The sequence below is a fragment of the Pseudorasbora parva genome, chromosome 21, assembly GCF_024679245.1.
Source record: "Pseudorasbora parva isolate DD20220531a chromosome 21, ASM2467924v1, whole genome shotgun sequence".
In the NCBI taxonomy this organism is placed as follows: Eukaryota; Metazoa; Chordata; class Actinopteri; order Cypriniformes; family Gobionidae; genus Pseudorasbora; species Pseudorasbora parva.
The window spans coordinates 28295570-28318506 of NC_090192.1; the positions used below are offsets into that span (position 1 = coordinate 28295570).

Below are 22937 nucleotides of genomic sequence, written 5' to 3' on the forward strand. Positions count from 1 at the left end.
GTGCATAATCCTGGCCAAGCAGAAACTAAAACATAAGAATTTAGAATTCTAGTATTCTATTTAGAGTTAGTATTTAGAATTTAATATGCCATAATTATTTTAACATAAACAAAAAAATCATAATACAAAAAATCTTACTTAGTATTTAATTACATTTTATACATTTACAAATATATATTGTGTGTGTGTACCAAATAAACATAAGTATACACATTACACACATATATATATATAATGCAATAATACTTAGCTTAATTACATTATATATATATACATATATATGTCCATATATACACACACACACACACACACACACACACACACACACACACACACACACACACACACACACACACACACACACACACACACACACACACACACACACACACACACACACACACACACACACACACACACGTTTTGCTCACAAAGACGAGAAAAAATAAATCTATAAAAAAGAATATTATGAAATATTATTTGTTACTACATTAATGTTTAATGTTAACATATCAAACCTTGCTGTAAAGCAGTAAAGAAAAATTTGCTGACCCCAAACATTTTAATATATACAAACATATATTTTAACATGTAAAGAAGGTCATATGAAAAATCACCATGCTAAGCAGGCCTAGCTGCTGAAAAATATTGACAATAATGTGGAATTTTGAAAGTTTTTGCAAGTGGTCCATTTAGATCAGGGAGGACGTTTTGTAATACGAGTTAGAAAGAAGCACTGGTTCTGAAACACCACAAACCAGGTTCCTCTGGGTTCAGAAGATTCTTGCCACTGACAAAAAAAAATAATTTAAAAAAAAAATCACTGGCTTTAAGTGCCACAGCCACATCTGTACTCAAATCCATTTCAGTGCCTTTTTTGAGCAGTGGACTATAATTATTTCTAAAATAAGCTTTAATTCTAGACACGCTTTTCACACTGCACTAACATCGCTGCAGATCATTAGGCTCTGACAGGCTTTTGTCCGCCAAGCTAAACATACATGACAGCACGTATAGGACCAATTCTATACTGTCTCTAATTCCCAGCATCCTGTAGGTCGTATATCAAAGGTTTATGCTGATGTGTGTAAGAACAGCTTTTGTAAGTTGGCCGCCTTTTAAGAAGGAATATGAATATCCCATTTCTCAAGAATATGAGAAATATGATACTGTCTAGTGTTTGCAGTTTCAGAACTGACGTGCCATCAAGTATTAAAGTAAAGGAGGCCCCGGGCAAAATTTCACAAAAACATTGAGGAACACAGCAAATCCATTTTCATATAAAAATATGCTTTAAAAAAAAACATTAAAAGATGGTTAATGGCCCCTGAAGACCACAATTTTAGAATTTTTAAACTAGCAAGTCTGGTGATTACTAGCTCTTAGTGTTAAACTTTTGCTGGGGGTGTTGGCTCATATCTGTGAGCTTAATGGTCTATGACTGCATATCCTGTTTCACCTAGGATCAGTGGGCAATGCTGTAAAACGACATCTTCAGGGCAAAAGAGAAAAAAAAACATTGTGAATGTGTGTCTATGTGCGTATCAGAGGTCTCTCACCTCTGGCAGTGCAACCACCTCTATGACCTCAAAACTCATTTCAAAGTGAGCACTGTTCTCTATTACTAGGCTGAGAATCAAAATGCCCCACATCAGTATCAGGTGCAAATATTCTCACCTTGGCACTTTCCGCCGTTGGTTGGGTCTCCGTGGTAACCGGGCAAGCATGTTTCGCAGTGAGGGCCGGTGGTGAGGTTACGGCACTGCTCGCACACGCTTCCGTTCACACATGTACTGTGACCATTACACTGGCATGCTGGAAGATAAAAATTGGTTATTTAAGAAAACCCTAAGAGTGTTTGTAGCACTGATGTCAGAGATGACTTTCAGTGTGTCATATGAACAGAAGAATCGAAAACTCAAGAATATTCATACTCTTTAAGACAAGGACCCACAAATAAAACATCCACCTTGTGAAAGAACTCTTTTCCTAAAATATGAAGGAAGGCGATTATATATTTTTCTTTCTAAAAACCCATTTATATGGTGTAAAAATATTAAGAATGATACTGTAAAGACAAAAAATAAAAAAATAAAAATATATATATGTTCAATGTAGTCAAGCAATTTAAAGAAACTACAATACAAATAAATTAATAAAAGTATAAGATTTAGGTTGCAAATATTTTTTGTTTTTCTAAAGAGTAAAAAAGTTTAAAAAAAATTTAAAAAAGGAATTAAATTTGGTGCTCAAGTTACATTTCTTAAAATTGGTTTTGCAACTCATATACTTATATTTTTGTTTTGTTTCTTTCAGTATTGTTTGTTGAATAGCAAATAAATAAATAAAAAATATTTATTTTAAATAATTGCTGAATAGAAGTATATATATATATTTTAAATCCCCTAATTTACATTTTGTTTCTATAATACCACAAACACACACACACACACACACACACACACACACACACACACAATTTTTAGTTTTTATTTTATTTTTTTCATACCGTTAAAACACCTTGATCTCACAATTTATAATCAGTTTTTAGAAAACAGAATAAAATAGTAAATGTATCACTTACTGTATCATTTACTGTACAAATGTACACATTAACAATAACAGGGCTAAAAAAAATATATACAGTTTAAAAAAAAAGTTTTTGGGAGATCATCTAGTCAACTTTATTTATATAGCGCTTTTACAACGATGATTGTTTCAAAACAGCTGCACAGTGTTATGCTTATTGCAACAAAATTTGATTCGGCTGTACCGTATTTTCCGGACTATAAGTCGCTCCGGAGTATAAGTCGCATCAGTCAAAAAATGCGTCATGACGCGGAAAAAAACATATATAAGTCGCACCGGACTATAAGTCGCATTAGGGCAGAGCTGGAGCCGCGCGCATGCGAGCACGCGAGCACCCGAGCACCCGCACGCGCATGCGAGCACCTGCTCGCGAGCACTCGCTCGTGCCCGCTTCACTGCATAACCCGAGCAGAAGAAAGAAAGTTTGAAGTGAGTGAGAAACTTGTAAGGGACTGGCGAAAAGCAGAGGTTACTTTAACTGTGATGAAGAAGAAAAAGAAATCTACTTGCGGACTGTAAGCAAGATGGCCAGAGCTGAAGGAACGAGTCCACAGACGCTTGAACTCTCTGCCGGGAGAGGCTCAGCCGCGCGAGACGAACGCTGTGAGAATCATTCTCCGCTGCATATTTTACAACATGCTGTTTGTGTTTTGCAGAATCAGATTTTCTTTATGGGGGCATTTTGTTTGTGTTCAGTCTTTCTAAGTTGTTGTCTATAAGTAAATATTAGGCTACAGGAGCAGCATAGAGCGCATTCTCGCGGCTATATGTTTATTCTTGTCAGTCAGTATGAATTAAATTTGATATATAAGTCGCACCTGACTATAAGTCGCAGGACCAGCCAAACTATGAAAAAAAGTGCGACTTATAGTCCGGAAAATACGGTACATGTTATCAGCTCATTTTAATTTATCATATAGCGACAATGTGGGCAGAGCAGTAATATAGTTGCTACAGTTAATTTATTTAGTAATTAATTTTATTTGGATATTTAGTTGAAAACTTGTATCAAAATTTTAGTGCCCCCAACTGAACAAGCCAAGCCAAAGGCAAGGAACCAAAACTCCATCGGCACCCCCTTTGTGCCTTCTGGGGGGTCCCTGGTTTGAAAACCCCTTGTGGAACATTTGCTCTTTAAAGGTCAAGTGCTCATGTGATTGTGTGAAGTCTGTGGTTCTCACCAGGGCACTGAATGAAGGCCCACTCAAAGCCACGCTCTTTAGGACAGAGCCCCGTCTCCAGGACCATGTCTTGGCTCTGTCTGGAAGGGCTCTTCATGGGTCCGCGATACGAGCCCTCCATGCACTGCCCTCGCCCGGTGTTACTAGGGTCTCCACACCAGCCGCAGTCAGGCTGCTCCAAACACAGGCCGCATGTACGCAAACCAGAGCAGTTCTGAGCTGGAATGACAGAGAATAGAGAGAGATGAGGCCAAAGAGAAAGAAAAAAAACAAAGACAGCAAAGACAGGCTTAAAATTATACTTTCAAGCTCTCACAGGGCATATCATTCCACTGACTGAGTAATACGCTCTCAAATACCACCAGAAAGTTCACTTTCCCAAAAGAGCGCATCAGAGCCATATGCGTCAGCCTCTTTCGGTTTGATCTACCACCCTGGCAGCCAAATAACATCTCTTAGGATCTCAGACCACACAACAACAAGCATTACAAGCAAAATGTGTTCAGGGTCAACATGATGGCAGCAATAACGGTGAAAAAGCACAATGTTAGTCATTATGCTGGCAGGATTTCATGGATTCTCAACTGCAGGATCTGACAGACCCCTCAACAGCACCATATGATTTAATTCAGCATGCAATAAAAATCCTTTGTTTAGGGGTGAGGATATGTCTAGACGGGATAGGAGTTGAGAACGGATGAGAACGTTTCTGGGAAGAAAAATGCATCCCTGCCAATTCAAATAAAGGGTCACATGTTTATAAACGTAAATTGATTGGAACTCTGCAAATGAAAAGAAAAAGTTGGCAAAAAGATGGTAGAAATAAACTCCCATAAAAGAGATGGTTTTAAAGTTGCATCCAAATTAAGAACATTAAGATACTTCCAGGAATTACTGTGTAATTCATTGATGAATATTGGTACAAAGAAAAGACGTTTGCCTTCATATTCTTGTAAATAAAAATGTCTCCAATTCCTTCCACTGTTGAAAAATTCATCCAAAATATCCAAGAAATGGCCGTTGACATCTTGCGGCGATGAGTGTGAGCTGGAGCAATGGTATCAAAGTCCAGCACTTACTCCCAACAAATGTTACACCCTGTCTTTATAGCAACACATAAAGGCGGGCGTACACTGTGCGAGTTCGCACACAGAAGGTTGTGAGATACTGCACATGCTACGAGTCTGTTAACTTCATAATCGCGTCAAAGCAGCTGGTACACAGCATGACTGCACGGTGAGCCATCGGCAAACGCGTGAGCTTTCACCCTAAACACCGAGACTGGAGCTTTCAATGTTTGCAGCTGTCGGCTAGAAAAAAATATTTGTGTACAATTTTTTTGTTGAAAAGCAGAGAACAGCAGCCATTCCTTTCAACAGAAACAACCAGAGAGAGAGCAAAAAGCGCACACGTGTGTATGACGAACGCAGTATGGTTGCAGCCAGAGACAGCCAAATAATACTCGATTTAGCCTATACATCGTCGTGATGTGCTCGTAACGTAATTCCTCTCGCATGCTGTGAGCTGCGACCATTAAGTATCAATAATTTCCATGCGAGTGAAAAAAAAAGAAGCATAAATCTCACCGCTTACGCCCGGCTTTATGAACTAAAACTTATTTGAAAAATCAACATTACCTAAAATTACAAAAACCATCGCTGAAAAAAATTATCTGTCACAAATCATTACATTTGAAGTATCGCTGGTAAGTGCAGACAGAGACAGAGAAATGTGGGACAAATAGACAAATAGATGATTTCCGGCAGTGCGATAAGGACAAGGTAAAAAAACGACTATAAACAAATGACCTTCAACCCAAAAGAGCAGTGGCAGCAACCATCAGATTTAAGAGCGAATATATCAGACTGTTACAATATAGGGTCGACACACAGAAGCTCCCCACATCCGGTGCAAATCAATGCCACGGAAAGATGTACACCTTCACAAGTGTGAGTCAAACTCATCCAGGCATGCTCCGACAGAGACAAAGTGCCCTGAAGAGAAACAGAAGAAAAACAAAGAGAAAAAAAAAGAAAAAACATGAAGCAGAAATAGATCTTTAAAATGGCACTGACACAGACCGGGGCTTATGGTGGCGCAGTTGAAACGTTAAGTAACCATCACTTGGATGGAGCGATACATTTTGGTGACAAAAAGGTTTCCTCAGAGAGACAGATTTGCAGACTTGTACCACCTCTTTCTGGCAGAGAGAGCTTTTAATTCATTTTCCATCAGACTGAGCATAATGGAAGTTCTATCAGTAAGTCGAGGCCTGTCATAAAAAAACACTACAACCAGGAGAGTGTCCATGTGTCCCCTGTATACTTACCTCACCATCTGATGGCCAGGGTGAAATAAGACATTATGAGCACTTAAAGCCTCAAGTATGAAGGACAAACATAACTTGGCATAACACAGGATATAAACAGCTGTGTACCAAAAAAATGCACACCAAAAAAGTTTGCATTTCAGTAGCACTGAATTCAAATGTTACCTACACTGCAAAGTGAATCAGGAACATTAAGATGTCGTACTATAACCGTAAAAAAAATTGTACATCTTCTGAACGCAAACAAAGGACCCGTCTTACTTCATCAAATTTAGGTTGAACCACTGGAGTCACATAGATTACTTTTATGATGTCTTTACTACCTTTCTGAGGCTTGAAAGTGGTAGCTGCTTAGACAGCAGTGGAGGGACAGAAAGCTCTTAGATTTCATAAAAAAATATCTTAATTTGTGTTCCGAAGATGAACGAAAGTCTTACGGGTTTTGAACAACATGAGGGTAATTAATGACAACTTTCCTTTTTGACTGAACTAACCCTTTAATATTCCCTGCAGAATGATTCCACCTAATCCTTCACCATCCCGTTTTTCTTAAAGTTTCTATCACTTAGCGTGCCGACATGTGCCATAAGAATCCATTCTTGAGCAGCCAAGAGGGAAGAGCGAATGCTTAGGCAGACAAATTGAAACACTAATTGCACATTACAGGCAGATCAGAGGCCAAGCAGTTCAGCTAATGGGATGAAACAACAGATCTGATAAAGATGAAGAACCCACACAATCCAGGCTGCCGAAAGGCACTGATTGGTTGTATCTTTCTCTGAACAGCTCCACAGAGCAACTTTCTCATCACAGAGAAGAGTATACTCACACTGTAACCCTTCCAAAAAAACGATATTAAGGGCTTCATGCGAAAACAGGTCCTGTAATTCAGTTTCATTCATAGCTCAGAATCCAAAATACCACTTTAAAGAAAATAACTATTAATTATGAAACAGTTAGCAATTCATTTTTACATGCTAAAAAAATTTACACATATATTTTTAAATATACACACACTACAAAACATCGAAAGTTTGGTGCTAGCACGAAGTTTTCTATTCACCAAGGCTGTAATATTCTAATTTTCTGAGATACTGAATTTGGGATTTTTTGTTAGTTTTAATTTATAATCATCAAAATTAAAAGAAATAAACACTTGAAATATATCAGTATGTGTGTAATGAATGAATATAATATACAAGTTTCACTTTTTGAACGGAATAAGTGAAATAAATCAACTTTTTGATGATATTTTAATTATATGACCAGCACCTGTATATATATTATAAATATTGGCTAATATTTACATAGTGCTCGCAATAATAGTGCAGTACTATTATTACTAGAATATTTTAACACATTGTTCAGCATTCAGTTCCTTTTCACCATGAAAATCTGTGCTGAAAACTAAAAAAAAGACCATAGATTATAAATAGTAATAGCCAATATATGTAAATAAGGACACTCACACACGCAGTCTCCTGTCAGCCACTCCAGACACTGGCCGTAGGGAAAGGAGATGACGTAGGCATTAGAGTCCACACAGCGTTTGGTGCTCCCACACCACATGCACTCCATGGCCTGGCTGGTGCAGTTCTCACATGTGGTGCGCAGTGAGCAGGGCATCTTACAAGGGCGGGCGTTCGGGTTCGGGCTCACTGCAGAAAGGGAAATATTTATGAGGATACAGAACAGGGAAAGCTTATGTATATGGGCACGTTTCCAAGCCTTCACAGAAAATAAAGGGAATAGGAGAATTGAATAGGTACTCACCGACTGGTTTCTCACAGATGAGGCCATCTGTGTTAGCGGTGCATGGATTGGCCCTGAGGCCAGACACCTGAGCTCTCTCCAGGTAAGCACAGAAGCCTGAGTCATTGGGCTCACCAGGCAGCCACTGCAGAGAGGTGTTAGCGAATGGAGACATGTCCTCCCAGCCCCAGTATGACACGTTGATCTTCCTCAGGCCCACCCACGGGGACAGTTTCTGCAGGACAAAAGCAATGAGTCAAAGAAAAAGTTAACAAAATTAACAAAACCTATTTTAAACAGAGGATGCATCTATCATAAATAATTATGTAAATAGAATACGGGTATACACCGCCATTCAGAAGTTTGGGGTCAGTACATTTTTTTGTTGTTGCTGTTTTTAATTAATTCATTAAGCATTAATTAAACAAATAATTTCTCACATTATCACAGTTTATTTGCTATAGTTTAGAAAATGGTAATGAAATATGACAAGAACTCAGAGTTAAACTGTTAGTATATCATCATCTTGATAATGTCAGATAACTTTGATAGAAAGGTATGTAATGGATTACAATCAACCAATCAGCTGTCAGCAAATTTAAGTACACAATTAGATAACACCAATTTAGGTCAACCAAAACACCATACCATGCTTGATTTTGATCAGTTTGTGGTGTAAAAGGTCACAATAACAATTAAAGAAAAAACACTAAAGCAAAACATGGTCAGGTCAAAGTGTCTCTGAATAATTTTGGTCCCAATTTTTTTTGACATTTTACTGGTATGAAGTCCACTGTATGAAAAATGTTTGGGTATAATGTGTCACAGTTTACTTTATTTTGCTATCCTCACTTACATAAATGAACTAAAGTGTCCTGCAATTACTAGTAAAAAAAATTATATTGTGTCTGAATAATGTTTGGTTTGACTGCGTTCATTTTGTAATGTTATCGTAATTAAAGCTTATAAACAATGGATTTTTTTCCATCCGCTGTGACGCTTCAGATGCACACTGTTTGCCATAATGATTTTGAATGGCTTGAAATATGATTGGAATCACTTCAAAAAAGGAAAATTAAAGTACATGTGTAGTGCAAAATTATTATGAGCCCATCATTATAATTGTGTGCTTGGAATATGGCTTTTAATGTTGAAACGTATCCAGTACTTATCCAGTATCTAGTACTTATCCAATATCCAGTATGTCCATAAAAATGTATTTTGAATGTGGAGCAAAGATAAAACAATAACTAACTTAAGGCCGGCGTGATGCTCATTAGCATTCGCACCACATGACTCGATCTGTTCCCATAGCTCTCAGCCCTGTTCTGTTTGCCACAGTCTCAAACTCAACAAGGGTGCATTTATTTTTTCCAAAATACAGTAAAACTGAAATATTGTGAAATATTATTAGAATTTAACATGCTTAAGATGACTTTCCCATCAGCTTATATAGCTCTCTGCCCCAACCTGCTTGTCACCGAGACTTTTTTTTTCAAAAACTGACCCAAACTTTTGAACAGTATAGTGAAAAACAGCCAGACAAAATTTTGGACACATGATTGAATTTGTTTTTAATGATCTTAAGAAATGTTTGATCTAAAGACTTTTGCTTAAATGTTTAAAACTATGATTGTCTCTCCATATTCGGACGGAATTCGGAATTGTTTATCATTGTGTTGTAAAGTATTTTCATCGTTTACAGGGGCTAGTCTGTGATTTTATAGCCATCCAAATCCAGAAAAGTCAGTGTTTTTCTCCCACCACCCGTGTAAAAATCCATGGTCGAGTTACCTACTGTTTTATTGACAAACCCCAAGGACATGTGGTAATTTAACTGACATCCGAATCCACAACTTTAATGTTTATAAGACTAGATCAATTCAAAATTCACACAAAACTCCTTTTTGGCCACTGCAGGGCACCGTACAATAACTGTTGCGCTTCGCTGTAATTTGCATGTGTTTTAAAGATGTACACTTTTATTATTGAAATGCTGGAATGTATTTACAAGAACAATATTTCATCACCGCTTCACCTCAGCGAGTGGAAGCTGTTAGGAACAAAAAGGAGAAAGAGAAGAAAAGCAGGTAAAGATTTGAAATAGACCATTATTGTGTCAGCAAGAGATACGTTATACAATTTTAAAATATTATAAAAACTATAAACAAAGCAACTTTGTTTACCTCATGTAAACAAGAGGCTGAATAATTTTTTTTCTTCACATTTCCACATTTGCTAATTTCCACATTTGATATGTATCTTGAGATAAACTGCAAGACAGAAACCAATTTCAACTAGTGTCTATCTTCCTATCATTGAACAGATTTTTTTATAAAACTAAATGATAAATAGTAGGGCTGGGTAAATCTTTTTTTTACAGATTTCTCAATTTTAACAGATTTTCATTTTTACAAACCGATATCGACTCCTAAATTGTAGTGCATCTCCCATCCAATAAATGGCAATAATCTTTGTGCTCTGTTACTTTTGATATAAAAACAATATCTCAAATTTCAAATTACATCCATTTAATTACGAAATTCAAAAAAGAAATACCGTTTTGGCGCCGTTTCATATGGCGCAACAGATGGCAGATTGAGGCGAATATCAAGCACTCGCAGCAAACACGTCTCCTGGTGCGAATTTGTGTCTATTCACGTCTTTGCATTGACTTTGTATGCAATCTATGTTAATGTGCATACACCATCAGAGTCAGTGAAGTGAAGCGGCAGCATGAGGCCCATGTGAACTCCTCTGCTTTAATACCAGTTAGAGCCAAATAAACATAAATCAACATCTGAAGGTATGTTAAAAGATAGAGTACAACTTACCGAAATCCGTATCATGTCACATGTAATCAATCAGTGTTTCAACCGCGGAAAGACAAAAGTAAAACAGCTTATAAAGAATGTCATTTGATGTCACATTTACTGCAAAAAAACATCCAGTGATCATAAACTCATTAGTGAGCTGTAAAAATTAACTCAAGGAGCATTTCGATAAATATATGGAACATATATTACATATTTGTTAAAATGTGTATGTGTGTATATATATATATATATATATATATATATATATATATATATATATATATATATATATATATATATATACAGTCTTGTTCAAAATAATAGCAGTACAATGAGACTAACCAGAATAATCAAGGTTTTTCGTATATTTTTTTATTGCTACGTGGCAAGTTACCAGTAGGTTCAGTAGATTCTCAGAAAACAAATGAGACCCAGCATTCATGATATGCACGCTCTTAAGGCTGTGCAACTGGGCAATTAGTTGAAAGGGGTGTGTTCAAAAAAATAGCAGTGTGGCATTCAATCACTGAGGTCATCAATTTTGTGAAGAAACAGGTGTGAATCAGGTGGCCCCTATTTAAGGATGAAGCCAACACTTGTTGAACATGCATTTGAAAGCTGAGGAAAATGGGTCGTTCAAGACATTGTTCAGAAGAACAGCGTACTTTGATTAAAAAGTTGATTAGAGAGGGGAAAACTTATAAAGAGGTGCAAAAAATGATAGGCTGTTCAGCTAAAATGATCTCCAATGCCTTAAAATGGAGAGCAAAACCAGAGAGACGTGGAAGAAAACGGAAGACAACCATCAAAATGGATAGAAGAATAACCAGAATGGCAAAGGCTTAGCCAATGATCACCTCCAGGATGATCAAAGACAGTCTGGAGTTACCTGTAAGTACTGTGACAGTTAGAAGACGTCTGTGTGAAGCTAATCTATTTTCAAGAATCCCCCGCTAAGTCCCTCTGTTAAAAATAAGGCATGTGCAGAAGAGGTTACAATTTGCCAAAGAACACATCAACTGGCCTAAAGAGAAATGGAGGAACATTTTGTGGACTGATGAGAGTAAAATTGTTCTTTTTGGGACCCCCAAACTCTGAATTCAAGCCACAGTACACAGTGAAGACAGTGAAGCATGGAGGTGCAACCATCATGATATGGGCATGTTTCTCCTACTATGGTGTTGGGCCTATTTATCGCATACCAGGGATCATGGATCAGTTTGCATATGTTAAAATACTTGAAGAGGTCATGTTGCCCTATGCTGAAGAGGACATGCCCTTGAAACGGTTGTTTCAACAAGACAATGACCCAAAACACACTAGTAAACGGGCAAAGTCTTGGTTCCAAACCAACAAAATTAATGTTATGGAGTGGCCAGCCCAATCTCCAGACCTTAATCCAATTGAGAACTTGTGGGGTGATATCAAAAATGCTGTTTCTGAAGCAAAACCAAGAAATGTGAATGAATTGTGGAATGTTGTTAAAGAATCATGGAGTGGAATAACAGCTGAGAGGTGCCACAAGTTGGTTGACTCCATGCCACACAGATGTCAAGCAGTTTTAAAAAACTGTGGTCATACAACTAAATATTAGTTTAGTGATTCACAGGATTGCTAAATCCCAGGAAAAAAAAATGTTTGTACAAAATAGTTTTGAGTTTGTACAGTCAAAGGTAGACACTGCTATTTTTTTGAACACACCCCTTTCAACTAATTGCCCAATTGCACAGCCTTAAGAGCGTGCATATCATGAATGCTGGGTCTTGTTTGTTTTCTGACAATCTACTGAACCTACTGGTAACTTGTTTGCCACGTAGCAATAAAAAATATACTAAAAACCTTGATTATTCTGGTTAGTCACATTGTACTGCTATTATTTTGAACAAGACTGTATATAAGGGATATCATTAGATTTTTTTATCACGATTAATCGTACGTGTTGTTGTGAAATTAAGCAGTCACCATTTATCTTATTAAACACATTTAGTCATAATTTGCTATAACCAAAGTAAACAATCAAATTCTCACAAAACTGTATTTCTGCAAGCTTCAAGGATCAATGGAGACTCCAAAAGGAAACCAAATAACCAAATGTAAGGATTCCATATAATTATATTATATATAATACATTTGTACACAGCTAAGTTAAAAAAGAAGGAATAAAAAGAAAAACATTACCAAAGAACATTTACAGAATTCCTCACAGTGTATATGTACAGAGCAATAACAATGAGATTGTTTTAAGTTTAGACATTTTATGTAAAATGGACATTTAAATGTAGACCTCTCAAGCTGCAATACCGAACAGAACCACATGGAGACGCCAAAAAAAACTCCTAAATCAACCGCTTTGACTGCATAAACCTGTGATTACTAAACACAACAACGCCGCTCCCTCCGCTGCATGGATGCTCAGTATATATATCATCGGCTGTTAACTGTCGGTGTATTGTTAAGTGAATAACTTCGGGATGTTGGTTTATTTCGAGTCAGAGGGAGAGTCAGACACGTCAAAAAGTGAATAACTTCAGAAATGTGTAGATTAGTGCTTAATAGAGATGCGAACGGATTGGAATGGTTCAGTCCGATTTGGTGAACTGGTTCACTAAGAACCGGTTAAAACGAACTATTTGTTCACGAACCGGTCATCTGAAATGTACATGAATGCTGTGTGAGATAAGTGATCGAGAGTGCGCACACGTTCTCTGTGCATCAATTTAACAGATTCTCACTTGCTTACTGTACGACACCAAAATTGCGCTCTTCAGAAACAATCGCAGAATATGACAGAGCTCGTGTTTTAAAGCAAAGTGCACACTGAAATTAATAATTCACTAAAAAAGCGCTGTGAGTCTCTATTCTCTCTAATGTGCCTGATGTAGCCTAATCAGCCTGGCCTTCTTTATATTAGCACTGTTTTGGACTGTTTGAATGAATCCGATTACTGGATCACTGAACGCGTTCCCAGAGTTTAACGGCTTAAACTAAAACAGAGAATCACAGTTGTGATTGTAAAATCCAAAACGCAGAATCTGGTTAAATAGTTAGAATGGAAATGTCCTCCTATCAGGGTTAAACCAGATGCTCAGTGTGACTGTGATAAACTCCCGACTTCTATGATCAACTGCGTGATGCAAATTACGTTAATGTCGCAGCTTCACGTAGCCTACTTCTATAATTTATTTGCGTAAATAGCATTAAATTATTGAACTCCTTAACGAATTAAGTGAACGTTTTTTTTTATTTATTAGTGCTGTTGCCACCCCTAACAATTACATAATCATATTTCTAGTCCAATTCATTTTGAAATATAAACATTTAAATGGTGGCTGTTCACTTAATTCAGTTTGCTTGTTGTCTCGGTTCGGAGAGTGTGTGACGCATGGTTCGGCGCACGCGCAATGTAGCCTCGTGCCCGTATATTACATCAGACAGTGGATGTCCTTTTCGCGTGAAATAAGAGGTGTGTATGGACATACAGTAAAAGAAGTAAAAGTTGCAGGTCACGTCACGTTTACTAAACGCAGGTGGAAGAGATAAGAAAGGCTGGCTGGAGTTGGAGGATGCGCCAGCGTCAGCTTTACACTGCACACAGGCAGTGCGTTGGCAGAAGTGTGTATGTAGAGAGGGAGCCGCGCACGCACGTTGTGCAAACACACTGCCAGCTTTTTTCTCGCGCAGCTGGACCACGGCTTGTGTATTGCAAATACGGACGAATATCGTCCATTCTGTCACCTTTTCCGGTGTTCTCTTCTGACACCTGTCATTCTCGTGCTTTGATTTATGATGGGCAGCATATATCTGCTGCAAATGCAACCGTGTTTCCCTCTGTCCCAAACACACATGCATATAACATGTTGCATATAAGTATAGTTCACATGATAAATGTAACATTATCTTATCTTTAAGCTTTTAGTTTTAATAATTTAAAAAGGCATTTGAAGCTTGGGCAAAAAGCTGCTCACACTGAAAGCCACAGTGCATTTTTATGATCAAAATTGACATGATTACATGAAAAATGTTACGCGTTGGACATGTTGGACAGCCAGTTAGGAAACAACCTCTACATGACATAACTTTTTTTAAATACTGTATTCTAAATTGTAGATGATTAAACTATATATCATATGCTGAAGTAAATTTCTGGAGTGTTAACAATTAAATGAAAAAACAACAAGAACCATACAGAACCGAAAACCGTGACCCTAAAACCATGATACGAACCGAACCGTGGGTTTTGTGAACCATGCCACCCCTAGTAATTGTAGAGTTAGCATCATAAAAAATCCTCCTTGAATGTAATTTAAGTTTAACCTTTAATATTACAGTAATGTAGTACCAACTGACACCCATGTATAGTTTACAGCCTTAATTGAGACTTTTTTCCTTGAGAAAATTTGCCATGCACTGCATCTGATATACATCCAAAATAATCAAATAATATTGAATCGAATGCTTGTGAATAGAAATCGAATTGTGAAATTTGTCTCAATACCCAGCCCTAATAAATAGGATATTATTTTCCTATTATTGAATTAAATATGAGTGTATTCTTATTATTTCAAATATGACACATTTAATCTACAAGCAGACATTCATGCGACTAACCACGAGAAAGCATGTTCCCAGATTCACAAAAGATCACAAAACTCCCTCCTCCCCCCGTGAATAAATCTTCATCCGAATGTTTTATCAGTGGGGTGCAACGCAAATGTATTTTAACAGGCGTCAACATTAGAAAATTACCATCCAAGAAGGGCTTTAATACGATTTTCTTTATGCAACTAACATTTTAATACAACAGTTGGATCGCATAGTGAAAGACTGAACGATGACCAAAGTGTGGAGAGCTGTAATCTAGGCAAAGGCTGGCTCCTTTGAAGAGGCTGAAAATAAGATAACATTGATTTCCTTGACTTTTTTTGGTCACTTTGATGACTTTCCCAACATTCTAGAATGTGGAAAATATTGATAAGGAATGAAAATGTGTGTCCAAACTTTTGACTGGTAGCGTACACACAGCATGAGCAGACACAAACCTTTCCCTTCTGCTGGTACTTCTGCAGTTCTTCCAGCACAAAGTCCACCTGCTTGGCTGTGGTAAGGGAGGCGATGTTTCCCTCTAGGTTCTTGCAGTAATGCTGAGCATTGTCGAAGCTCTCCCTGCTGGAGTTGATCTGCAGACAGGCCTCCCCAACATTGCTCCAGCCATCTCCACACAGCTGGGCTACAGATAGGTCATGATATGTCAAGGAATTAGGAGCTTTTAACTCAAGCCTCATATTTTTTTTCATTTCTTGTTTGATCTCTGTTCTTCAGAGACAGCAGGAGAGCTCTTAACATAATGAAAATTAGAACGACCAAGTGAAGCTCTAAAAGGGCCGATAGACAATTCAAGCAAAGTGGCCGGTTATTTCCACAGTGGTAAATGCCAAGCACAATCAGACTCAATCACTCAGCAAATTTACAATTCAACGAAGACAAAAAGTAGCCTGATTGTCAAGTTTCTTCAGGTCAGAATTTACAAAGAGCCCCACATACACAAATTCAAGTACAATCTAAATGAAATTACAAAACTAAGATAGCAGAGGGAAGGCAAGGGGTCCCGAAAACAGGCTGTCCCAAAAGTTATCTTCCTGTCTAGAAAAACTTTTAAGGTGCACTCCTCACACAAAGGTATTTACACAATTTACCATATATATTAGCGATAAAATAATCAAATAAAAAAAACACTTAAGAAAAAAAATGCTTTTGAATCTTTTGGTCCCAAATATTTATAAGTTTTACTGGTAGTCCACTGTAAGAAGATTTGTTTTCTTTATCTTTATTTTGCTATCCTCACTTACATAAATGAACTATAGCATCCTGCAACCACTAGTAAAAAATGATATCTGGTGTTTGAGTCATTTTTGGTTTGACTAGCTTCTATTAGCCAATATATAAGCCCATAATACACATTGAATAAAATTAATCTAAGATAGTGCGTGAGTATATTTAAACTCAAACTGTCTATTTTATATGCTACATATTTTTATGCTCATGTCCTTAACTTGGCAGCATGTTGATGGCAAACTGATTCAATTTTAATCAATTGTGAATCATCCGTGAAGGCCAGTGATCACCAGTATTCCCAAAATAAAATAAAAATCTCTCTCACCATCCTCTGACTTTCTTACCAGGAAGAATGTGGCATTCCTGCTGCTGAGGATCCCATTGGCAGCTGAGGTTGAGGGAGCAGCTCTTGCAGTTGGCCATCTTACTGCAAATCTGCTCATTCCTGATTGGACATTTGGTGAAATTCTTGACAGTCTAGTGAAAAGAAAGTCAAAAGATACATCAACAAACACAGGACTACATGCATAGAGTTGTGAAGTGTAGCATTGATGCCCTCTGCAGGCCAACTTACAGCAGTACAGTTACTAAGAGCTGAGATGCATTTCTTGCTGTCACACCACTGACAGCCATTAGTGTTGGCGGTACAGCTGGTGCAGTCTGAAAAGCGGTAACATCTCTCATCCACTGTGGCTAGAGCAGAGACAGATCGGAAAAAAAAGAAAAAAAAAGTAGAAAGGGTGAGATGAAGAGCAGAAGAGTTTAGTCCAAAAAAAATTAATCTGAAGTATTAATATCCAACAGTTATAAGGCATACATTAATCTAGAGAGACATCTAAGCTTTTCCAAAGCCAACTCTCATATCAAACCATTAAGCACTTCAAACCTTCCATTCGCCATTTACTTCAAATCTGCATGACTTCAAACAGTAGGACTCATGTAAAGAATCAAAGAAGCCTCTGTTCTACATTTCTCTCCTTTGACAATCCTTTATTCAGTAATTAAGGGTGTCTCATGTCCTTACTTCAAAACAGAAACATTTGTTTCCCATTCCTTAGCCTTCAAAAGCTCCATTTCATGCACACAAAAGCAACATTTCCAGCACAGCTACTGAATCTACAGCAAATCTATCAGTCAGAATCCGCCATCAGGAATCAATTTATTCAAATAATACTTACCAAAAGGATCATTATTACAGAAGCTTTAGTTAAAGGTGTGCATTCACAATATTTTTGTGGAAACCATGATACATTTTTTCCGGGATTTTTTTTAGAAAGTTCAAAAGAACGTTTAGTTGAAACCGAAATGTTATGTAACAATTTAAAAGTCTTTAATGTCACTTTTGATCAAGCCCAAAGTATACCTCAGCCAAAACAAAGTCCATGAGATGAGCACATGCCAAACGAACGCGTCTTTCCACGCTTTCCACGCCAGAGTAGTATACTCTGAAGGGCTCACATGCTCAACTGTGCGTGAGACAGAGGGGAACACAGAAAATTAAGTACACCCGGGCCTTCAGTGTGTCCTTGTTGAATAAAATTATTTATAATTAATTATAATGAAGAATTATAATGATTTCTTTCAAAACATTCTCGCTCTCCAACAGCAAAGAAGATCTATTCCAGTGATTACTACAAACAGTTCATATCCACAGCACTCTCTCCATTTAAATAATAAATCTATATTTTATATATTTAAAAAAAAAGTACTATTTATAAATAAAATATATATTTTTAAATACTACACATTTAGTTTTAAAACATTTTAATAAGTTATTTAAAGTTATTATTTAAAAAATATGACACTGACTTAAGTTTCACCAACCTTAAAGCTACACTGTGTAACTTTTTTAGTTTATTCTTAGCTAAAAACACTTAGTTCTTTCAAAAATATATGTGCTCATTAATGTATAATTACTTCTTTCAAGTAATAAAATATTCTCGTAAGTTTATAATATGCCATTGAAAATACATACGGGTGAGGGGTTCGAATGCCAGTCACCATGTTGCTCCTCCATCTTGAAAGTACATTAGCCAAAGAGGGACATACCCGTAAATTCAAGCTTCGCCTTTCGCGTTTTAACACTCGATGGCACCGTGTTGAATGTGAAGATGGGGATTGCCATGTTAATCTTGGACTAAATCGGCCACCGTAGGAGTTAAAACTAAATCAGAATTGAGATGGACAGAAACTGGATGGTCATATACCTTTTCACCGCTAGATGGGGGAAAATATCACACAGTGTAGCTTTAAGTATAAAACAAATTTGGTCTAACAGTCTAATTTGACTGACTAATTAAAAGCACTGGATGGATCATAAGCATAATTCATTGAGAAACCTGACAACAATAGGCATGTTGTTTGCTTGTGTTTGAGTGTTTCCAGTACCTTGGCATTATTTAATAGTACACAGTCTTTATCTCATACTATTAAATTTAGACTGCAGGTTCATATTTTTTCATGTGGCACTTGAGATTCAGCAGCGGCAAACAGCAGTGAAAACACTGACACACACAAGCAACAAACAAGACAAGCGCTGCCAGGGATTATCCCAGCATGCACCTCTCAAGACATAAGGTTTGAATTTCAAATCAAACAAAACAAAGCCAAATATTGCATTGGCTGGAGGTCCACACACTCACTCTACAAGACTACATTCTGGCTGGTTTTGTGTGATTGGTTGTGTTCTAAAATGTGGCAAAAGATCAAACAGACTGACAGTCCTGCAGAGCAGAGGAGGGCTGTGGGAAACTGTCCTCTGTGTCTGCTTTAGACAGCTTGTGCCCCCTCCATTACTCTCTCATTAACACAGCCAGCGCACAATGTAGCAGACAAACCGGAGGGCTTAGATCAATACACACAAGACTGATTTCTTGGCTTGGGCACGGTAGAAAATGTTTTAGCTGAGGGTGGCACCCTCTAAGCCTCTTCCAGATACCTACCAGCTTTGGCAGGGCAGAATGGAGCAGGTGTAGCACTGTTAGTAAAGCTAGGCTCCCAGGACACGCAGCGGCCCACTTTCCAAACGCAGCGCACACCAGGGCCTGCGGCCTCACAGCGCTCCTGCCCCAGGAAGGCCTCACAGCTGGGCGGCCTGTAGATCAGTACGTCATTCAAAAGGACGCTAGAGAAACCCCCAAACACATACATGGATCTAGAAAGAGAAGACAAAGACAGTTGAGTAGACAACACCAGGTTGCGTGTGTGTACGTGTGCATGTGCGTGTGTGTGCGTGTGCGTGTGTGTGTGCTCCTCACCCATTACTGGTTACTGCTGTATGTCCAAAGCGATTCACATCTCTGTGCAAATTTGGTTTGGGAAGGACCTTCCACTCATCACACGCTGTAAGAAACAAGGCACATGGAAAAGAAAAATTATTTTGACCAAATTAAATTACTTTTTTATGGCCTTTCCATTCATTTGTGATTCTTTGACTTTCCATGTGGGAATGCTGACAACTGTACACTACCGTTCAAAAATTTGGTCAATATGTAACTGCAATAATGTCTACTGAAAGTATTTAGTATTAATTACTAGTGTAATAGTATTTATTTTGATTATATAAACACAGCCTTTGCGACTGGTAAGCATAAAAAAATTCCTTTAAAAACATAAAAAAATCTTACCGACCTCCAACTTTTCAACGGTAGTATATGTCAAAGGTGTAACAAAATACCAGCACAAACCAATGTCATAGGCGAGAAAGTCAGCAGAGAAGCACTTGGCTCCATTGCTAAGAGACGTGTCATTATGGGTATTTCCTCCAAAGATGAGTAGAGTTCCTCCCAGCAGCACAGACGAATGCAGGTAACGCGGGTAACCACTTTCCCTAAGAATTGTCCTGCAACACACAACAAACATCATCAAACTAATGCATCAAAAATAACTGTTTCTCTAAAATTGACCCTTTTTTTCTTTAATATGTCTGTGCACTCTTACCATGTGCGGGTCTGGACCTCATAGCGGTAAAGCTCATCCACCAGGCCGTATTTGTTTGCCGGAAGAGATTTGTAGCCTCCATGGACGTACACGCTTTTGCTGCCGCTTTCATACACACTGCTGTGGCCATACCCACCCTGAGCGATCGCTCCTCTAGTCTCGGGCACCAACCAGGTGTTTGTCCCTGTACACAGGAACAAAATAACTTACTTTAACAATAAAAAGTGCACCTTTAAAGGGTTACTTCAGCGATTAGCATATGGCTTTGTATCAGTAGAAACCCTGGAGTATATTCGAATGATTGTGCTTCATCCCCATGAGACAAAAATAAGTTTTCTGTCTTTTCTCAGTCTAGAAAGCACAAAATTAAAAAATAATTTCACATTTCTACTACATTAATGACCCAGTTTAAATACAGATTCATCAGTGCTGAAGTACTCCTTTAAGGTAAGGATTTTCTTTCAAATATAAAACATGTTTTGCCTCTCCATAACCAGTCTACGAAAATTTAACATTGCTCAGTGAATATAAAAAGAAGCCCAACAGAACATGCTTGATGTGTGAGAACAGACCTGCATAACACGAATGAACATCACTGGTTCTCGCACCTCAAGCGAACATGCTTGAGCTTCTGTTTACCACAACTGCTGTGTGCGCTGATGAATGCATATATGTGAATTAAAGCCTAAATTAAATCTGTTCAGCATATAAAGTGATTGTGTCTCTTTAGAAATTTGTATTAAACAGCTCAATTCATATGGATTAATTTTTGTGACCTCTGAAGTTTTTGAAGCATCAAAGTGGTGACAGCGTGGCTGTCAATGGAGGGACAGAAATAGCTCAGATTTAATTAAAGGTCCTGTTCTTCGCAATTCCATTTTTCAAACTTTTGTTAGTGTGTAATGTTGCTGTTACAGCATAAATAATACCTGTTAAATTATAAAGCTCAAAGTTCAATGCCAAGCGAGATATTTTATTTAACAGAAGTTCCCTTTCAAAGCCTACAGCGAACGGCCGGTTTGGACTACACCAGGAAGTGCAGGGATGTAGTGACATCACTAGAACCGTTTGTTGATTAACCCTCCGCCCACAAGAACACGCAAAATAGGGGGCGTGGTCTTGTTGCTCTCCCACGTGGAGAAGAGCGCGCATTCAGCGATTGCATCTCCCCATTATGGTAAGAGGCGGGACCTGCGGGAAGCGCTGGCCCAATCAGAACTCCTTACGTGTTTCTGAAGGAGGGACTTCATAGAACAAGGAAATCATCAGGCCGTTTTTAGGACAGAGGAAACAGGGCTGTACAGATAAGTAAATTGTGTGAAAAATACAATTTTATATTTCATGTTATATTTCACACTGTAAACCTAATCAAAGCATCGAAAACACGCAAAGAACGAGACCTTTAAAAATATCTTCCTTTGAGTTAAGAAGATGAATGGGTTTGCAACGACATGAGGTTAAGTAAATGATGACAGAATTTTCATTTTGGGTAAACAAATCCATTAGGCATTAAGGAGTGGAATAACAATGAGTAACCTCATCCCAATAGAATATAGTTTTTGGTTGAGCTTACAACACTTGTATGATCACTTGAGAAAATAAAGATTATGCCCTGATCCAAGGGTTTAACAGGATTAAAAAAGGTTATTACAGATTATTAAAAATCTTCAGCCTGAGAGACAGAGTCTCTGGATACATTATTTGTTCACTGCTCTTTGCAAAGAACCACAGCTCCATCTACTGGACCACTGATGTAAGATGAAACAAAAGTACCCCTGCAGTCCTGCTTGTTTCAGAGTCTCTCAAAAATTATATTGGATTTAAATAATAACAAAATATACAACCAGTGTTGTTACTAACTAAAAACAAAAATGATTCAAAACCCACTGAAATTAATTCAAGCTAAATATGTATAAATTAATAAAATGACAAATGCACTAATTAAAATGACAAATTAAACTAATATGAAAAAGGAAACAGTAAATATAAAAATAAAAGCTATTTCAATATATTACGAAACATTATAATAACACTGTTTACAACCTAGAATTCTAATCAAATGCACTACTCAGTCACTCACTGATGTTGTACTCCTGAACATTGCTGATATAGCTGTAGATGGAGGAGTAGCCGAAGATTACCACCATCACCACATCGCCGTTGTCCAGTTCGACTACATGGGAGGAGTGGCCTTCCACTGCGTAGACCTGTCCATGGGCTGGCACACTGGGGAACTTCTGTGACCACGTCATGACAGGAATGTTAAACACCCATAGTTCATCTGTTACATTACTGGCGCCCATCTCCAAATTGCCTCCAAACATGTAGATGTCATCCTGAAAGAAAAACATTTAATAAGTTACAAGAAAGTTTGAATCTACTGGTAAATATTCAAAAGTTCCCATACATTTTTTTTGCTAGAACTACTAAAATGAATGTTAATGCATGTGATCAATATGTCAATTACATTTAATACTGTTATGAATATTATTCTTTATA

General features: G+C 37.6%; 1 protein-coding gene across 1 annotated transcript in view; it reads right to left on the reverse strand.

Annotated features, from left to right (window-relative positions):
• Window positions 1-22937, reverse strand: part of atrnl1b (attractin-like 1b) — a 130309-nt gene that overhangs the window by 84677 nt on the left and 22695 nt on the right. Inside the window, exons 8-19 of the mRNA XM_067430608.1 lie at window positions 22519-22774; window positions 20439-20622; window positions 20186-20340; window positions 19757-19841; window positions 19442-19653; window positions 17074-17192; window positions 16844-16976; window positions 15707-15894; window positions 7873-8086; window positions 7569-7757; window positions 3771-3989; window positions 1678-1815 (exon numbers count right to left, since the gene is read on the reverse strand). Coding sequence (XP_067286709.1) covers window positions 1678-1815; window positions 3771-3989; window positions 7569-7757; window positions 7873-8086; window positions 15707-15894; window positions 16844-16976; window positions 17074-17192; window positions 19442-19653; window positions 19757-19841; window positions 20186-20340; window positions 20439-20622; window positions 22519-22774 — 2092 coding nt within the window. The remainder of the gene's footprint in view (window positions 1-1677; window positions 1816-3770; window positions 3990-7568; window positions 7758-7872; window positions 8087-15706; window positions 15895-16843; window positions 16977-17073; window positions 17193-19441; window positions 19654-19756; window positions 19842-20185; window positions 20341-20438; window positions 20623-22518; window positions 22775-22937) is intronic.